Below are 21,040 nucleotides of genomic sequence, written 5' to 3' on the forward strand. Positions count from 1 at the left end.
TGACCACAACTTTCCAAGATTTTTGGCAAGTGATAAAGGGAATAATGTTACTAGGCTTCCACAACCATCAACATTCACTTCTTCCAAATTGGAAAAGCTCACAATTCCTTCGAGATTTTTCTTCCATACGCATTTTAAATTTGACAAGTGTTTTAAAGTAAGTTTTTTCAAACCAAAGATTATTCCCCTTGTCTCAACCTCAGTCTCATCAGTGTCAAATATTACTTGCACTACATCGGAGCTATGCACATTCAATTCTTCTAAGTTCCTCAAGTAAGGAAGTATATGAGATGGAATTACAATAACTCTCTTGCATGTTGCATCAAATTCCAATTTCTTAAAACTGCCAAAGAAGTTAATCGAAATAACTGGATTTTTGTGTTGCACTCCTGTCCTCTCAAGATAATCATCTAGAATCATTCGCTTTGAATAGTCAAAAAAATCCTGAAAAAGGAAACAAAATGAGATGTTAATATACAAGCACATGGCTCCGTATTTAACTGAGATCATATTGTGAAATCTAAATTATTTCATATTAGAGCTCATTTTTCTTTCTATTGTCCAGTTAAATTATGAGCTTAAATTCTACACCCACTTTTACATTTTCAAATAAAAATGAGCTTAGATATAAAAGTAACATCATTTGAACGAGTTACTTAGGTCACCTTTGTAATAGTCCTTATTTTATATTATATTATATTCTATCATTATTATTATTATATTATTATTTATTTTTATAATGTGTGCAAAACCTTTAAACTGAAAAAGGAGCAGAACAACAATAAAACATAACTAAAGGTATATTTTGAAAGTGTATTCCGATAATAACCGTTTGGATTTGGAATATAAGAAATAAAATTATCTTTAAGAATGCACTCTGGATAAGGAAGCGATATTTTATTTAGCACATATTAAAGTTTGGACATGGTAACACATAAATTCAACAAAACATTCTTTTCATATCTAATTGGTATCTTTGTCTCCTTATTTGTACAAGATCCATATGGTAGCCAATGAAGGAAGGTGTGAACTGGGAAGTAGGTTTGGTTAGTTTTTGGAAAATCTCTATCTGATTTGGTAAGGACCTAATACACTAAAATAAGGTACTTATGGATAAATTTGTAGAATATATTTGCAAGGAACTAATTTTGTGAAAGAAACTTATCTAGCTACTTCTTGGGCAGACCTATTATATCTCTACATATCAGAAAGTAGAATTAAATATAAAGAATTAATTTAAAGAAAATTAAGAGTCAGAATCTATTATCCTAAATTCCAGTAAATAGAAATATAATTAAACCTTCAATTAATAATGAGAGAGATTCAAAGAATTATAGAACTAATAAAAAATAGTGAAAATAACTACATTGCGTCTCAATAATGATTTTTAGATTCCTAAATTATCTATTTTTTAATGAAAGTTAAATTCCTTAATTAATTAAACTCATGTCCTACTCATACTTAAATGAAATTTTAAATAAAAGGACATTATAGGGGGTTCTCGTGCAAGCACTCGTAAAAGAAGGAAGATAACATTTGAGCACGAATAGATCGTGAGAAAGAAAAAAAATAAAATACAAGAGCATACACAATATAGGGTGGTTCTGAGAAGATTCATGCAAGTTACTCTTTTTGTTCAGTGAGGGAAAGGATAATAGAGGGAAATATCTTCTTAATTAGTATCATTAAAGAAACTCGTTAATTTTCCAGGAAAAACTCGTTAATTTATATTAGCGTATCGCGTATGTGTGTTATGTTAGTAGATGATAATAATGTAATGTTATTAAGTTAATATATAAAATAAATTTATATTTATTAAAAATAAAGTGAAATGAATAGAAAAATTAATTATTGATGAATAAAAAAAAGATAAACAGTTTTATAAAAAATAAGTAAAAATAACCATTAATTTTAAAAATTTAATAAATAATTATATTGTAAAAAGTAAAATTGGTATTATAACATATAAACACAACAAAGAGAATCTTCTTTATATATTGTTATAGATTAAAGAAACTATTTTATTGTTTAATTACCTGAGAATTTATTTAGTGGTGGTCTAAAGTTAGTTTGGATATTTATAATAAGTAATTTTTTTATAATAAAATATATATAATTAATATCCACACAGAGAAGGTTATGAAGTGTTTGTGACTAAAAAAACAAATAAAGATGAATCTAAGAAATAATGGAAGATAACCAGTCACCAGATAAGCCATAATGGGATATTTGGTTAATGAAATTTCCAATCAAACAAAGGGACGAGAAAGGTGGTAATTATCGAAGGATTTTACAAACACTTGAAGAATTTTATGAGCAGATTCGTTGATAATTATTTGCAGAATTTTTACTCCGTTGGTAAATTTTATAAGACTTTATTGATGGATTTTCTAATGTTGGTAATATTGATTTACAAACAGATTCTAAGAATTACTAATGGATTTTAACTGTTAATAATATCAAAAAAAAATTTAATGAAAAAATGTTATAGTTTTGGCATAACAAGGTTGTGTCACTAAATTAGCCAGATACAAAAAAACATAACAATTGAATATGGAGAATGCATTCTTACCTTTGTGTGAAATGACTTCTCGATTACTGTGTTGAGATCATTCTCCAAGAGTAAATCAGAATCCTCAATTGATGTATGAATGTTCTTAAAACTTGTCACATTAATGATTCCTAGGGAGAATGTTGTCATATTGGGACATTCAGTTACCAACACGTTGTTGAGACACGAGCATTGCAAAGTGGCATTTCCTGAATAAAAGCTCACTAGTCTTGGTAAGCAATTCAGTTGAATCAATGTGAGTCGTTCAAATACTATCTCATCACAACCATCTTCATCTTCATTTTTTACAATTTCTTTGATTGATTCACACTCCCCTACAATTAGGGTCTCAAGTTTCACCAAAGTTTTGAGTGTTGAAAATGTGAATAAGTACACCATCCTTTCACAGTGTACCACTTGTAACTCTTTAAGATTGATGAAAGACACTGCACAATAAACTATTTTTTCTACTCGACGACAATGGTAAAGCTGTAATAGTTCAAGCTTTTCAGAGTATGGTTGTACCCATGTGTGCTCTAACCCTACCCAATCTAAATCTGGTACCACATTCAAGAATAATTGTTTCAATCCTTTAAATATTGTGTCGTGAACTTGAGGCTTTTGAGCGGGAAATATCTCTTTCACACCAGAGCATGTTTGTAGAATAAAGTGTTCTAAATTGGGTACCCTGTGAAAGAAATCAAAAGGCAAGGTACCTTTCTCATTGTTATAATCCTCAAAGCACAACCAAAGAACCTTTAACTTGTAAAGAAGGTCTGGTGGCAATTGTGCATCACTCAACAACATAATGTTTTTCACATTGAGTTGAAGATTCTTCAATTTGGAAGAAGCCTAACAATAGACCAAACAAATTCAAAAGAAAATATATAGTTGCTTGTTAGTTAGAAGCTATAGAAGGAAAATATATAATGAAAGAAAAGAGAGCACAAAGGTGTCAAAGTGTTAATGGTTCATTACCAATATTTCAATTGAGAACAGAGGTTGTTGTGCTGGGCTAATTGGAGCCTCTATAGCTCCTTTTTGACCATCATCTAAGTTTGATATGAATAGCTTCAACTGAGGACAATAACTGATATATAATGTATCTAACAAGGGACATTCTAGATGATGTTTTCCGAGATAAAAACAACTCAAGAGTGGCATAATGGAAAGAATTAGAATGGACAAACAAGGGAATATAAATATAACCGTTGTTCCATGTTTCATTGCATCTCCCTTTTCAACTATTTCTACCAATTTCTCACACTCTTGTACTTCAAGTTTCTTAAGCTTCTCAAGATTTTTGGCAAGGGATAAAGAGAACAGTGTTACCAAGCTTCCACAACCCTTGACATATACTTCTTGTAAATAGGGAAAGTTAACAATTTCTTTGGGATTTTCATTCCACACACATTTCAAATTTGGCAAGTTTGTTAAAGTAAGTTTTTCCAAACGAAAGACCATTCCGTTCGTTTTGACATCAGTCTCATCAATTTCAAATATTACATGTACGGTATCAGAATCATGCACAAGCAATTCTTTTACGTTCTTCAAGTAAGGAAGTACGTGACGAGGAATCAAAATATCCCTTTTAAATGCTGCATCAACTTCCAATTTCTGTAAACAATTAAACAAGTTGTCTTGGAAAATAGGTTTACCGTACCGGACACCTTTCGTCTCAGGATAATCAATAAGTCTTACATGCTTTAAATATTCAAGAGCAACCTAGTAAAAAAAAAATGTCAGGAGTGCATGGCAATCTATAATTGAATGATGATATGAAAGGTCTTTATACTTTGATTGAATGAAATCCTTATGTTAAATATACCCCTTTAGTAACTATTTCTCCTTATTTTGATGTACGATAAAGATAACAATTTATATGCTAAATTATGCTAGATATTTGGATATCAATCAAACTTGACTATGCAAAGAAGAAACCTTAACCTATCAAACTAGGAAATAAATATACTTAAATTAACATATGTACATGCTTCATATTATATGTTTCTGGCGGTGATATAATTACTAGATGCAAACATTTTCAATGAAATTAAAATTAGATATTTTAATGTGTACCTTGAAATGTTTCAGCAGAGTTGTATTCAAATCACCTTCCCAATACCATTTCTCTTTTTCTTCGACTACAACATGTATTTTTTGTAGTTTTGGAGTCCTTTGCAATTCACAAAATTTTGTCATTTGAAAGCATTCACTCACTATTAATTTTTCTAGTAGTGGGAATTTTATGTCACAATTCTTGACATTAGAGAAACTTATGAGATTTTGTAGAGACACCAATTCTAATGACTTCAATTGCTTGAACTCAATCTCTTCCACTTTTTCCTCTACATTATCTGCAACAATTTCCACAATCATTGGACATGAAATTACTTTCATCGTGTTGAGTTGAACCAAGGTTTTTGCAATTGAGGTTGTCATTAAATTCCTCATCATACAGTTTGTCACTTCTAAATATCGTAAGTAACTAAAAGATATCGGGGATGACGCTAGATTTCTCAATTTTGTACATTGTTGAATGATCAAGCATTCTACCCTTTGAAGAAGCACATTATGCTCAAATCCAATCTCTTCTAAAGGCCAAATGCATTTTAATTCCAACTCTTTAAGTTGCATAACAACACCTATTTTTTCACGTGAAATAAGACTTTGAGGAGTCCAAATCCTTTTCAAGTTACTGAGTCCCAATTTTAACCTTTTCAAATTGGGAAGTCTATGAAGAAACCAAAATAGAATTTGATTATTCTTTAATCCATACAAGGAAAGTCCTTCTAGTTTGTGCATTATGTGAACATTAACAATGTACTTCTGTAACCATTCTGCTTCTTTCAAGCTAAATGACATATACTCCAAGTTGTATATCACCTAAGTAAATAAACTTGTCAATATCAAAGTATACATTAAAATGTAATGATGTATTATTTTGCTATAAGAAAAAAAAAACATAATCTCACATCTTTAAGAGTTGTTAATTCACATTTTTCATCTAAATAAGTCATGTTCTATATTTCCTATACAAAAAGCTTTAAAAGGAACTTTTGTTGCTTGAATCTAAACAAAATTGTTGTACCTTTTTTGTAGCTAAAACAATTGGTTGCACTTGTGAATTTGTGATTTTTGAAGTCAGCCCTTCCAACCTGCTACAATCAACTATATCCAATTTCTTCAATTGTGGCCACTCTAAAGTGTGAGTTCTTGAGTAGAAACTTCTCAACCCATATAAGTCCATCAATGATAGAGTGTTTAGACGAGGGAACTTAAAGTTGATAACATTTTCGCTCGAATGTTTGTCCCAAACAATAATCTCTTTCACTGCCCAACAAATATGTACCTCAAGGACTTCCAATTTTTCTAGATCAAGGGCAACAGAAAGTGGAAATATATATTTTAAATTTGGACTCATGAAAACTCTAATGCTCCTCAAGTTATTATATTTTAGTATTTTGCAAATGTCATCCTTCCATACATTCACCAAATTTGGCAGCATTTCTAGAATTATGTTATCCAAGTTTGTTTCAATTAGATCACAAGTTTGTGGAATATTCGCAAAGTCAAATATGTTTTCTACCAAGTTACAATTTGTAATTATTAAACTATGAAGACTTTGAAATCTTTGCCCCATATAGCTTGGAAAAATTGTAACAAGTTTGTGGCACTCTCTTATTATCAAAGAGTCCAAACTACAAAAGGAATGCAAACCAATATGGGATTTCCAAATGGTGGCAAGTTTCTCCATGCAGATGATCTCCATTTTCTTCAACTTTGGAAAAACATCAATATACTGTTATAACAAAAAGTGATTGATAGGTGAGCAATTGAAAGACCTAAACAATTCATACGATAACAACAAGATACTATTAATCAAACTCAATATTAAATGAGTGCACACACCTCTACATCTTCTGAATGAAATATATCCTCCATCACTTCACATTTACTTACAAAGAGGCTTTGAAGATTCACTAGACTTCCGGCCATGGAGCATGATAGTAAATACTTTAAATTTCCACAATTTATGACATTCAATGTGAGCAAATTTTGAAAACAATGGTCAAATTGATCACTCCATATCTTTTTAATGTTGAGTGAGGATAACTCCAACCATTCTAACTTGGGAAACGAAACCTGTGTGAGCAGAAATGGTCACAACAATAAGACTTGAATTTGAAAGATGGTTTCCCTAAGAGAAATGATAAAGCTAAAATGATTATGATTGTTTATATTTTTGTAAAGGAATAACAACATAAAAATTAAACATTACATATGTAATTATGATAAGATTATGACAAACCTTTTCATTGAAGAGTGGAAGGCAAGAATTGGTGACCTTGTTCTCAACGTCAGTGACAATATCCTTGTTTATATCTTGCAGGTCTTTCAATGATTGTGGACTACCAAACATCTTATCAATGACATATAAACAAGTAAATATTGGTAAAGAATTTAACGTTAGAAGTCGTAATTGGGGAAACTCAATCTTGTCATCAATGACAGTATGAGTTTGTCTTTCTTCTGAAACTATCCCCTTGAAAGAATCACAATCATACACTTCAATTGTTTCAAGCGCAATGAGAAGTCTAACAATGGAAAATGGGAAAAGGTTTACCAATTTAACACATGTTTTAATCTTGATGACTTTTAAACTGCGGAAAGAGGTCTCTGCAAGCCAATTGCCACATATTTTCTCCAAAGTATCCATTTTGTAAAGCCATATGGACTCCAATTTGGGAAAAACAAATAAAAGTTGAAATTGATCCACTGGGTTGATAATATACTTAATACCAAAATTGTTTACAATGGATAAATGTTTCAAATTTGGAAATCCTTCCACATTTAATTCATAGTAAATATCTTGAACATCATTGAGTTCTCCCAGTAGTAAACATTCAACACTTTTGAACAACATTTTAACCCATGTTTCAGAATGAATATCAATACCTTCTTTTAAGTCCAATGCCAAAAATTTCACCTCCTCGTACTTGTCAGGAATTTTGAATTCTCCCACTTTAAGCAAGTTAAGAAAGTCGAACTCACCAATGACAATCTTGTAACTATTCAAATTGTCAAAAAACAATTGCAAAAAATGGGAAGAACTTTGAATGCGTATGTCTAGATTTTGCAATTGATTCAAGTGCCTCAACTCAGACAAACTAGCATTTTCACTTTTGATATTTTCCTCAGCCCATAGTATCGGACTATCTCTGGTATAAAATTCCTCTAATGTGTTAATCCTTGGTATGATATTGGACCTAATTTCTCTCAGTTTTAAGCAATTGCTTATGTCAAAAAGCTGAAGTTTATCCAATTGACCAAATCCAGGAGGCAAATTTTCAATATTAGATCCTAAAAGACTAAGAATTCGTAAGTTCTTTAACTCACCAATGATTGATAAGTTCTTTTCTAAAGTGCATCTCTCCAAACAAAGCATTCTCAATTTTTTTAGGCATTTAATTGATGAGGGTAAGCAAGAAAGATTTACATTGGTCAAAACCAACACCCTCAATCTAATCATAGATTCAAAAAAGTGATCTGGTATTTCTAAAGATTCATTTTTATTGTCAATATGCAAGACTTCAAGTCTAGGACAATGTATACTCTCAGGAAGCTCATTGATGTCACAATAGAGTAAAAAAATGGCAGTGTACCTTTTAACGTCATCTTCATGAGGCCACTCATCAAGTATGGCATCTTTCATAAAGAACACATGTTTTTCTTTAGATGATATTAAAAGAGCAACATCTCTCACAATGTCATGCATGTTGAAGCGATCAATAGAATAACTTCTCACCAACAAACTTGATTCTTCTAGCTCATGTATCATCTCCTTTACTCGCTTCCTTGCTTCTGTAATAGTGTCGACTCCTGGAAGCAAATTTAAACCAATGCAGAATTTCACCAAGTCCATAATCAAAGCATCATTTCCCATTCTTGCACAGTGTAAGAAAATACACTTGAGCTCCTCATTTTCTAGATAATCATAGCTTAACTTTATAGAGAAGTTAGTGAATCCCCATTTTTCTGTAAAACTTTGTCTTTTAATTTGTTGACAAACATCATCCCATGTGGATAAGCTTTTATGCTTTAGTGTCCTTCCTATGGAAACTAATGCTATGGGAAATCCGGCACTCCATTTAGCAATTTCAGTAGCATTCCTATCAAATTCAGAATTTTTTACATCAGCAACTTTCTTAAGCAAAGTCTCTGCCTCCTTTTCTTCAAGCACTCCAACAGAAAAAGTTGAACTCAATTGCACATCCATTTGGTTACACAACACTTGTTTATTTCTAGATGTAAGAAGAATTTTGCCTCCTTTGTAACTACTAGATAATTTTTCCCTTTTCATCTTATTCAAATAAACTTCTGGCAACTTTTTTGGTTTAGTCTTATTGTAACCAAAATTAGATATGTTATCATTGTAGCCACCATCAAATATGTCATTGACCTCATTTTGGCTTACATCATCAAGATTATCATCATTACACGGAATCCCAAGTTTATTCAAGTCCAATCCATCCCAAAGATCATCAAGTATAATAAGGACATTCTCCTTTTCATTCTTTAACCTCTTTCGAATATGATCTGCTCTTGCAATCTCACTTTCCTCTTCCAATCTCATTCCTAACACATCAGCAATTTGTCCTTGAATTTTTTTAGTGTCGGGATTTCTTGTAACATTTGCCATAACCACTGTTTTGAACAACTTCTTTTCTCGAGTTTTCTTAGCAATTTCTAGGACTAAAGTGGTCTTACCCACACCACCAGGCCCATAAACTCCAATCATATCAACTGTAGAGTCTTCCAGTGCTTTCATAATCATCTCCATAGTTCTAGTTCTTGATGCAAAGCTCTCATAACCAGTGTTTGAAAAAACAACATTAGTGGATGGACTTTCACGATATGAAACATTCTCAATTTTAGAAGTTTTCCAAAGCTCGTCTCTTATTATTTCATCAACCATCTTTGTAGCTTTTCTTCCTAGCTGATACCTCGAGCGGAAGTTATTTGGAAAAAAACTAATTGAGCAAATTGTCTTTTCATGACATTTATCGTTAATATAACTTTTATATTCTTTAATCTTCTCATCCATTTCCTTTAAGCAATGTTGAATATCATTTTCAATTTCTTCTGCATTCCTTAATGCATTGTCAACTCGATGTTGTAGTCTTTCCTTGTTATGTTCCAACTTCTCAATATAAAATTCCAATTCTTTAAATTTGTCTTTATAACTAAAAAAGTAGCCCAGTTGTCGTTTGACCACATGTCCTACTATTTTCAAGCCACCTTCAGTTGTTGTAGAGACAACTGCATCCATGATTCCTTCACAATAGACACTTTCGTGTTGAGTTTTAGCTTCTTACTACTATTAGTAATTTCTTTCCTAAATATTACAAATGTAAACTTTTAAATGTTATTATAGAAAAAGAAATAGATAAAAAATTGAGCGAACAGAGCTAAGTTTGATGACACATTTAAAAATTCATCTAAAAAAAGCATATAAACCTAAAAGTACAACATTAAAAAAGTACTATAAAGTTGTCAATGCCAAAAAAATTGTATAAGTGACTTTTACGGTTTGTGGAGTGATGCAAATTAATTCCGATTGAGATTCTTTTAGCTTCACTTAATGTTTCTATATGAATTTATTTTTGCTGGTAAGTTCGGTTAAAATTTAAAAAATTAATTAGTTGTAAGTATGAACTAATTATAGCCTAGCCAAAATTCATAGTTTTTCAATTCAAGCTTATTGCTACAAAATTAGAAAGTGTGCAAAATTTGGGTGCAACGATTAATATATATCAAGAGATCAATTTCAAAATCCTGCTCTATCTCTATTATATTTCATGGTTTTAACTTTTAATCCAGAAGTTATCCAATTAGTTAATAATAAATAATATTTTCAAAGTATTTTTAACAAAAAAGTATCATGTAAACAAAAAGTCCAATAAAAACTCAATCTAAAAATATATAGTTTTCATTCTAACTTATATGTGTTCTTTTTAGTTCTTCATCATTTTTTGATCATACACTCATTTCTTATTCTTTATCACTTTTCTCATTTGGTGATAGGGTATCTTTGTTTTAAAGTTGAGTATTACGTTTCTCCACAGTTTTCCAAAAAGATCATGACGTGAATAACACCAATTACCATATTTCCATTAATAAGATGATAGAATTGAAACAAGTTTAAGATATTGTTTACCATCTCTCAACATACCAAATGTATCTCTCAACTCACTTAGGGGTTTTCTCAATCTCCAAAAACCTACGCAACAACGTCACTTTTTCGATTACATTACTTTATTAAATGAGACTAATGATAATTCTTATGACTCCACAGTGGTAAAGGAATCTTATTCAGAAATGGAGAAAGAAAAAATTGGTTTGATAGCAATATTACTAGAAAAAAAGAACAAGAAAGATAATATTATTTTGGGAAGATAACTAATTAGGAGACATCCCTTTAAGACAATTATACTAGAATTTTTGCTAACTCAATTCAAAGGGGTGTAACACTAGAGGCGTGCTAACTCAATTCAAAGGGATGTAACACTAGAGGCGGCAGGAATATAGATTAGTAATTAATGGAAGTGGAACATATAGTGGAGAAAAGAGTAGTTTGAATGGGGGAAGCCAATTATAGAAGAAATGTTGCAACAATTACATGGTTGTACACTCTTAAGTATAAGGATGATGAATGGGTGTGGAAGGGAGAAGAAACACAAGAGTATATAGTGAAATATACATACAAGATGTTACAACTGACATTAGAAGGGATGATAAGGTTTTGTATAAGAAATTCTGGAAAACAAAAGCATTACCTACAAACTAATTTTTTGCTTGGAGACTTTTTTAGAATAAGTTAGCAACATATGATAATTACATTAAAGGGGAATCCAACTAGGTAGTGTAAAATGTGTTATGTGTGAATGTAGTGAAGAATCAACAAGCCATATGTTCTTTACTTGTACGATGGCTACCTAAATTTGGCAGTTATATGATAAATGGATTAGGATACAATCAGTTCATAAAAATAAAGCTAAGGTTCACTTTTTAGAGTTTGGGTTGGTAGGATTTAGTAGTAAATGCAATAGTGTATGGAGGATTGTGTGGGTAACAACAATATGAAATATACGAACACAAAGAAATAATGTTATTTTTAGAAACCATAAAGTCAATGGTGTGAAGTGTTTACCTTAATACAAATTAAAACTTTGAGAAGAATCACATGTAAACACACAAAAGTAAGTTTGTCACATTTGGATTGGTGTTTGAGTCTAATTACATGCCTTAAGTAAATAACATTGTAATGGGTTGTTAGTTGGGGAGTAATAGGAATCCAATATATATAAATGCCTTTCTGATGAAAGATATGGTCACATAATCATATAACAAGATCAATCACTATATATTTAAAAACATTTAATAATTGATTAACTATTTTAATGAGATATCCATATTTCACAATATAATAAAAAATATTATCACTAACAAATAAAAAAGACCTCACAAACATGATAATTTTAAATAAATAGAATGGCTCTACTATTCCTAATTTATTCCCAAACAAGATGCCCATGAGAAATAAATTTTAGTATTAACTCTAACTTAAATTAAGGAAAGCTTAATTAAAAAACATAACTGATAAAAAAATAAAAATAAAAACTGCATTACGCAAGTCAGTCTGAACTTTTTGTCCAAGACACATGATAATTATATGAACATTAATAAAACAAATCCTAATTTATGTCAAAAATGAAAACATCTCCTAATTTTTAACATTATTGATGAATATTAATATAAACTTTTAAGAAAATATTAATGCTTATTAAAATACAAATGATACTGAAAATATATCATTAAAATAAACAGCTAATATTTGTTACCTTCTATCAATCTGACAGTACTGATCACTCAATGCGTGCGTCTGAGTCTTTTATAGGTTCCCCGGAAAAAGAAGATGTTATGAACTTCGGTGAAATACTTCGAAAACCCTTGTAATTAAGAAAAGTTGAAGTTAAATAATGAAAAAGGAAGGAAGAGAGATATCAGAACTCGGAATGAGAAAGTGTGAATAGAAGAACTTACAGATTGTGTTGATCTAAGAAAATCAGCTTTTACAGAAGAAGATGAGAGATTGAAGAAGAGTTGGTAGTTTGAAGAGTAGGGTTCTTTCTAACACAGAGTTGAACATAATTTGAAGCAGATGTTAGCACAAGAAAGAGTTGTTGTAAGAATAAAGGAAAAAGAGAATGAGAATGATTTTAGCACAAGAAAGAATATGGCTGGTTGTATGTGGATCCCTCTCATTTCTTGTGATATAAAAAAGTTTATACCGAAAGAAAAAGTAACCATGAATAAAAGCATAATTTCACTCTTCTAATGGTTTTACAATAAAAGAAACACTATTCATTTATTTTTTTAAGTTTCGAGACAAATATATTAAAATTTAAGATAAAGATAAATTTTAATTTTATATTTAAATTTAAAAATAAAAATATATTTGACCAAAAATTATTTTTTCTTTAAAGTAAATATCAATTCACTCAAAAAGAAATTGTTAAATTATTGATAAATTTGATCAATAGAAATAAATTTTGCCAATAAATTATACTGAAAAATTTTAAAATTTTAATTATTAACAAAAATATATGTTAATAAATCTGTTTGCGAATTATAATTTTTATTATTTATGAAAATAATTGTCCATAAAATCTGTTTAAAATTTAAAATGTTATTATAGATGGATAATTTTGTAATAAATTTTGTCAATTAAAATTAAAGTTTTCATTTTTAGACTTTAATCATTTAACGGTAAAATTTATCAGTAATTATCTTTTTGAAAATTTGTCAATAATAAATTTTTATTAATCTGTTAGTAATTGACATTTATGAAAATACGTCGACAATTTTATTGATAAAATAATGTAATTTTTTTAAAATTTGATAAAATATTTATTATAAATTAATTATAAATAATAAAAAGGAAAAAGAAAATAAGAGAGGAAAAGTGATTAAGAGGAAAAGAAAAGAAAAGAAGTCGAGTAGGAAGAGTAAAAGTAGTATATACACAACTTAGTTAACCTCTTAAACACGTTGCCGACATGAGATGATAAAGATTTACACACTTAGGATAAATTTACATGTAAGCTTCGTCTACATAAATTTAATTAGCTCTGCACCAAAACACTAAATCCATTTTTTTTTTAAAAAAGAAAAAATATAAAGATTTACCTTTGAGATAGAAATGGTGTCGGTGTCTGAGAAGTGAGAAACAGTTAGTGCTTGTGAAGATGAATCATTACGAGCCTTGGAAGAGATGTAAAGAACACAGTTATTTGTCTATGTACTTTTCTAGTATAAAGCTTAAAAGAAAAAACATAAAGTTACTCGGGAGAATAAAATGGGAATCATCTAAATGTAAAAACGACATTTTTTTTAATTTTCTTATTTTATATTTAATATAAATCTTACTTTTTATCGTTTTATAAAATAAACATGCTCAGAAATTATATTTTTCATGATTTTAAAATAAGGATGTATCTTTTTCATATTTTTAATAAATAAAATGTACTTTTATAGTATTTTAAATAAGGTAACACTTATTTTTTTATTTTATTTATAAATGATTTAATTTTTTATTCATAAAAATACATTTTATTTTAGAATTTTAATTTATTTATTTATTTATAGCTAATATAGTATTTTGAAATAAAATAAAAGGGATAACTATCTATTTTAAAATCAAAAGGAATGTAAATATTATTGTGTTAAAATTAGTAAAAGACAAATACCCAACTTAAAATTAGAGAAAATGTTAGTATTATTTAGTAGGAGTTAGAAAATAGAAGTACAATTTCTTCAAATCTACATTAAGAAAAGAATCGCATCTAAAACTAACCTTCTAATAGTATATGTTTCTTCTTTTTGTTATTATTTTAGTTAATTACATTTTTTGGTAAAAGTAAATGAAATTTATTAAGTATATTAATTGTGTGATTTAAGTCAAAATTTCAATTTCGTAAATTATGTTATGGACATTATTATCTCCGTCTGATTTTCTTGATTCTCTGTTATTATTTTTTATTTAATTGTTATTCTCTGATTCAATTTCTTGATTTTATTTTGATTCTAATAAATAAATTAGAATCCACAACTTTTCTCTGCAAGACTTATTTCATTTTACATTTTATTTCTCCTAAGTACAAAACTCAAGGTATACAATACATACATTCTCAAATCCGGATATTGAGATTGACACGACGACCTTAAAAAAAATTAATTTAAGATTTAAATTTATAAAAATTTAAATTAGATTTTGTAAAAGAAATGGATTTAGATTTCGCAATTTGATCCAAATATTGAATTTGTAACAGATTTGAATAGGATAATCATAAAATTAAAGATAATGATATTTTAATAAACCAAATTTTAAAAAAGTTTGCAAAACTCTTTTTTAGATAAAAAAAATACTATTTTATTATTTTATTTTTATTAAAAAATAAAAAATTAATCTATTTAATTCTATTTATAAAAAATATATCAACAAATAATTTTCCAAAATCCAATCCATGACTATGTTTTATGAGAAAAATTTTATAATATTTTTTAGGATTAAATATGATTTTGCTCCCTTAACTTTTTGAATTTTGAAATTAGTCCATTCTAAAATTTTGACCAATTTAGTCTTTCATCTTTCGAAATATATGGATTTAGTCCTTTTAATCAAATTTTGTTAGGTTTATTTGATGTTTCGTACACATTTGAGGATTGTGTTTAAGTTGTTTATACAATTTGATACATTTTTGCTTTAATATTAAGTCAAATACTAGTATGAAACACGTTTGAAATATCAAATAAACTTAACAAAAGTTGATTAAAAATGACTAAATCCACGTATTTCGAAAGATGAATGACTAAATTGATCCAAAATTTCAAAAATAAACTAATTATAAAATTTACTGAAAGTTAAGGGACCAAAAACATATTTAACCCTATTTTTTAATAAATAGTAGTTAAACCATTTATAAAGAAAAGTATTTAATTTTATGTTTTAAAACTTTAATTCTAATTTTTGTTAAGTTTTAGTTTTAGATAATGTGAAATTTTAAATAAAACAATGGAGGTGGGTGTTACTTTGTTAAAGACGTGACAAAAAAAAAGTATAGATGTCATTTTATTAAAAATATAAAAGAAAAGGTGTTTATTTTAAAATTAAAAAATTGTAAAGTTCATTTAACACAAGGTAATTGCAATCTAATGTCTTCCATTAGATTGCATTACATTTACCTGCTTAACTACTATCCAATCTATCTAGTCTTGCGTGCTTTCCCCAACTTTTTCTTTCTTTTCTTAACAGCCTTACGGACTTTAGTTTTCCGTGCTTCTCTTTTCTCCTCTTTCACCTTCTTCTTATTATCTTTCCTACCCTCTTTTCTAGCAGCTTTTTTATCTGCATGATCCAGTGCTTCACTTTCGCCATCTTCCTCCTCGTCATCGTCAGATTCAACCTCAGCATCATCCTCCAAGTTCTCAGATTTATCGTCAGAAATGATCGATGAATCTTTTGTGGCACTTGATTTCTGCTGTGAAGACCGAGTTAATGACAGAGCATGTTTAAGCCCAGTAATGGTGAGGTAGTATAAATCTTTAGTGTCCTTCCAACTTCTTATCCGTTGTACATCCTCCTCAGCATTCTCAACATCATCAAGTGTCTTTGGAATGAAAGACTGTAACAACAGTTCAAGAGATTAAACATGTAAGAAGGAACAGAAAAGATTAACAACAGTACAAGAAATTAGCCAACAATTCAGTTAAGGATAATAACTATAAAATGAAATTGAGATAACAAGGAAAGTTACCTGCACAAATACAGAGTCTGCAATCTCATCCTCTACAGATACATCACCTCTTGCCAAAATTTTTCGTTGCATCTAGAAATATTTCAAAAACCATTTAAGGTCTCTTCGAAGTTGGTCACTAATCATAAGCCATAATATAACAACAAAGCCAAATACCTCTTCCAAGTAACCATCCAGAGCATCATCAGCTATTGTTGCGTCAACAATAAAATCAAACAGTTCTCTTATTGTCATGACCGCAACACCATGCTTTTTAAAGAAATCCTGCAGGCCAAGAAGGCACTCATTCATACCCTTCACATTCCGAGGAATCTATAATTACATCTAACAATTGGAAATACTTACAGATACATGAACACAATCTTCACGCAGAAAATCTAGGGCATGGGGATGTTCATGTTCGACGGCTTGAGAAACATCAATAATATACAAGTGACCCTGTCAAAGAAAGAACATGTAAATTGACTATTATTGGCAGTTTGACATTCATTCAATGAAATATCAACTGGAGAAAGGAATTGTTCACCTCATAATATAGTATATTATATTCACTCAGGTCTCCATGCACCAATTTGCATTTCTGATACAATGTCCGCATTGCAATAATAATCTGAAACAAGAAATACTCAAATGAATGATAATCAATCACTAAATAAATGAAACAGACAAATTTGTAATTAATCTCAACCCCTAATAGAATGCAATCAAAAGAGTGTTTTAAAAAGTGTCCTCTTCTAGACTAGTAACCAAATTAGAAACCGTATACTATAGTATCCCAGCATCATAAAGTTTAAGACACTCGTTAAAGGGTTCTAAGTACAAAAACCAAAGTAGCATCAGAGGAATATTGCAGCGATTGGACATACCTCAACATAGCCTTCCCGCAACTTGTCTAAAGATAAAGCAGCATCTTTAAGACGAGGGGCAGCCCAATCAGATTTTCCTTCAAAACACAACAAAACCAGAGATTTTAAATAAAATGTATTTGTATTTATTTTTTCTAACCTAAACTGTAGTCTGCCTTAGCAGAATTAGATGATATATGCAGTAGCAAGAAATTGAAACTTCTACATTCGATAACAAAAAAAATTTAGTGCTGAGGTAACTACGAGTAGTTATACCTTCAATACTACTAAAAAAGAACAAATAAACTATTCATCACACTTTTCATTCATTCTTCTTTTTTTAAATTTCTTATCAAGAGCAGACATTTATACACTGATATTCCATATAATCAATGATAAAATAATAGATAATTGAGATCAACAGATCACATATAAACAACTAATCACATTGTTCACGGTAACATCAGATTATATTCTTGAAATTCAGAACAAAAGTAATACCTATAAATTCCATAACCAGAACATTTTGTCGCAGAAGATATGGTGTAGGACACCTAATTCCTGCTGCCTTAAGCCTGCAATCCAAAATAAACAGGGTAAAAGAAAGAAACAGTCCAAGTAAGCATGTAATCAAACTTTTGTTTCTCTTATTGGAAACAACCAACCGAACAAACCCACAAGCACTCAAAGAGGAGGCACTTCAAAGGAAAAAGAAAAGGTAGTGCATGCAAAAATTGATGCACAAAAGATTGCCTCTTCAGCGCACATTAAAACTTGATACCGTTAAGAGAAACACATAGTTCATAGAAGAATTTGCACAAAAAAGGACCAAGTTGCTGGTTCTAGTAAAAGCCATCATAGAGTACATCTAAGGTCCATAGTGCGTCAAATCATAACTTACAAGAGGGTTAAGTAACAATAACCCCAATGATGTATTGATTCTCTCTTCAAGTATTCTTCCTTCCCTTGTTATTTTGACAGTCTAATTTAATACATTGTATTGTACTCCTTTTGATCTTGGATATAATATAAGCAAAAAAAAAATTCAAACTAATTAAAAATGTTAGTTAGTAACTTTTGGTTATACTAAACTTATTAACAAAATAACCAATGTTCCTAATTTACCCTTCCTTAGAACTTGATATCAAGTATAAAAGAGAGTCATTGGAAGTAAAAATTTCAATTAAATAAAGGGTCTTCTAGAGATAGTTTTGTTTAAATGAAGTAAAATTAGTTGAGATTTGCTTATACTCAGGCTGGAGGGACTACTTTGATTTTTATAAGCATTTTAGTAGAAGGGAAAGAAGTAAGAAGAAATGCGTACCTCATAAGATTCCCCCTTTCTTTCTTTGCCCATATTTCTACCATCGTCTTATTATGCTTGCAGTATCCATTTCTAAACCGGAAGTCTCCTTGCACAAATCTAGCTCTGTCCCTGATATCACAAGATCAAAGAACGCAGTTCATAAAATCAAATAACTTTGAATGAAGAAACTGTTTCAAGGCAATGTAGCAGAAATATATTACAAGCTGCATTTTTGCTGTGCGTATCTAATGAATAAATTAAGAAAGTATCAATAATCCCTAGCCCAGAGCTTTCTATAATTCTTCAACAATATATCATATAGGTTAACAGAGAGAATACAAAACAATACGACAAGTACACTTGAATACAAATTTTAGTTTTCTCTTTAAAAGAGAGAAAACAAAGGTATGATTGTCTGTACAGTTCCTTCTTAACATTTCAGCCTTCAAGACAATTTACAGTAACAGAAGAAGCTGAAACAAGCTAATATCTGCCATACTTACTTAAATTCCAAAACAGATGTTTTGTATACTTTTATTGCAAGTTCTTGATCACCAGATTTAGTTGCATGATAAACATTTGCCTGTTAGAAAACAACAACGTAAGAAACAGAAATATGTTGGCTTAACATCACATAATCAATTATCCAAACCATGTTACCGTCATAGAACCTATACAGTAAGATTGAGAGAAAAAAGGAAATAAAAGCTCCTGGCACATCACGTACTTCCTTGCCGGTTGAAATGCATCCATTGATATCATCAAAGACACCTCTGTTCATCATCTTATACAAAACCATGCGTGTTCTTTGATCAATTGCCTGGAGGAAACTTTAGAGTTACTTGCATAATAATTGTAAAAAAGGAATCAATAAAAGAACAAAGCTCAATTTAGGTGCCACATTTCATGAAAACACCATTTACTCACCTGTTCAACAGTTGCTCGGTCTGCTTTATCTGTAGTTTTAGTCTTCCCAATAGCACTTTCTCTAACGCTTCCACGAATTGCTGTGATCACAGAGTTAGACATGCCAACATTCATCCTCCCTTCCCACTCCTGCACCACGAACCACCTAATTTAAAACTACAACCAAACAAGCATACCACACAGAATTCCAAAAAACACCATTCACCACACAACTTCAAATTCAAACTAGTCCATATTAAAGGAACACAAAAGAGCCAATAAAACAGAAGTAAAAAAGACAAGATCATGCACCATGCTCACAATTTGAAAAAATAAAATAAAATAATCTTTAATAGGTAAAAAAATGTCCCCTTTAATGTTTCCAGTGGATAATCAAGAATGGCACACATTAACAGGCACGAAAACTTCTGATAAACCTAATCCTCGTTTAATTAATTCGCAAGGTTTATGAACAATCATAAAAATAAAAAAAAATTCAAACTTCTTCGCCGTACAAAAGAATAAAAAAGGGACCCCTTTTGATGTTTAGAGCGAATAAGGGATACCATTTAGCTATTAACCATTATCCGGTTCTTCTTCCGTCTAACCTTCTCATCTTTACTTATGTAGGACTTAGTATGCAACTCACGTTCTATATTTCCATGTAGGACTTAGTATGCAACTCACGTTCTATATTTCCATGCAGGACTTAATATGGGACTTATATTCATTCTTATATTTCCAACATGAATGAAAAGGAATAAAAAGGTACGTAAGAAAACCAACCTCCAAGGGTGAGGCTCGAATGCGGTTGGAGAACCTTTGGTTGCGATTGGTGCGAGGTTGAAGAGTTGAGAAATAGTGGTGGTGGCCACCGTGAGAATTGGGGCGCCGCGAATTGAGGAAAAAGGAGTAGCCTACATCCTCATCCTTCGAATCCAACAAGTCCAACGCATCACCGATTTCAGAATCCAAAGAACTCGAAACCTCTTCATCTTCTACTTCATCTTCAATTTCATCTTGTTGATGTTGTTGCTGTTCTGAGTGAACATTGAGCTTGTTTTCGACATCGTTTTCCATGAGTGAGTGAGTGACGTTGCTAATCAAGCAAACGGCCTCCTCTGTGCCAGAGGCGGCCATTTCAGGTTTGGAGGAAGAATAACCCGTTACACTTTTCCAATGTGATTCAATTCAACATTTATTTGTAGGATATTTAATATTAATATATAAGATTGAATATATTTTTAGGAATATATAGTATTTTAGTAGCTGGATTATATTTATTTTTATATAGCTAAACTAATAATAAATATATTTTAGTAGCTGGATTATATTTATTTTTATATAGCCAAAAATTGAACGTTCTTTCATTTTCACATCTCTTTGATCTAATAGTTTCTTTTTTTTAAATATATTCTACCAAAGGTAATTAGATATAAAAATTCTAAATAATCAATATTAAATTTAGAGTAAATTTCAAAAATTTTATTTTTAATTATTTGAATAAGGTGTGAATTGATATTGACAATGGTGGAGCATCTTAAGGGTTGGG

The 21,040-nt window shown here is 30.1% G+C and overlaps 1 protein-coding gene and 1 pseudogene across 2 annotated transcripts; both read right to left on the minus strand.

Moving 5' to 3' along the window:
• Positions 1-115: 115 nt before the first annotated feature.
• On the minus strand, positions 116-12,874 carry LOC114183052 (uncharacterized; annotated as a pseudogene). Its single transcript, XR_014994985.1, has 9 exons — positions 12,659-12,874; positions 12,457-12,564; positions 6,864-9,950; positions 6,464-6,697; positions 5,643-6,353; positions 4,631-5,437; positions 3,530-4,276; positions 2,573-3,403; positions 116-444 (listed from the first exon to the last, which is right to left on the minus strand). The product of XR_014994985.1 is annotated as an uncharacterized LOC114183052 (transcript).
• A 2,850-nt stretch (positions 12,875-15,724) lies between these two features.
• Positions 15,725-20,673, minus strand: LOC114183058 (uncharacterized). The gene is made up of 12 exons (XM_028069907.2): positions 20,275-20,673; positions 19,510-19,638; positions 19,310-19,402; positions 19,086-19,165; positions 18,601-18,711; positions 17,778-17,851; positions 17,298-17,374; positions 16,958-17,041; positions 16,777-16,869; positions 16,588-16,695; positions 16,432-16,503; positions 15,725-16,299 (listed from the first exon to the last, which is right to left on the minus strand). Exons 1-12 carry the CDS (start codon positions 20,626-20,628, stop codon positions 15,880-15,882), a joined length of 1,695 nt encoding a protein of 564 aa, XP_027925708.1. The 5' UTR covers positions 20,629-20,673; the 3' UTR covers positions 15,725-15,879.
• Positions 20,674-21,040: the final 367 nt, after the last annotated feature.

The sequence above is a fragment of the Vigna unguiculata genome, chromosome 5, assembly GCF_037176805.1.
Source record: "Vigna unguiculata cultivar grain cowpea cultivar isolate G323 ecotype 2 chromosome 5, ASM3717680v1, whole genome shotgun sequence".
NCBI lineage: Eukaryota > Viridiplantae > Streptophyta > Magnoliopsida > Fabales > Fabaceae > Vigna > Vigna unguiculata.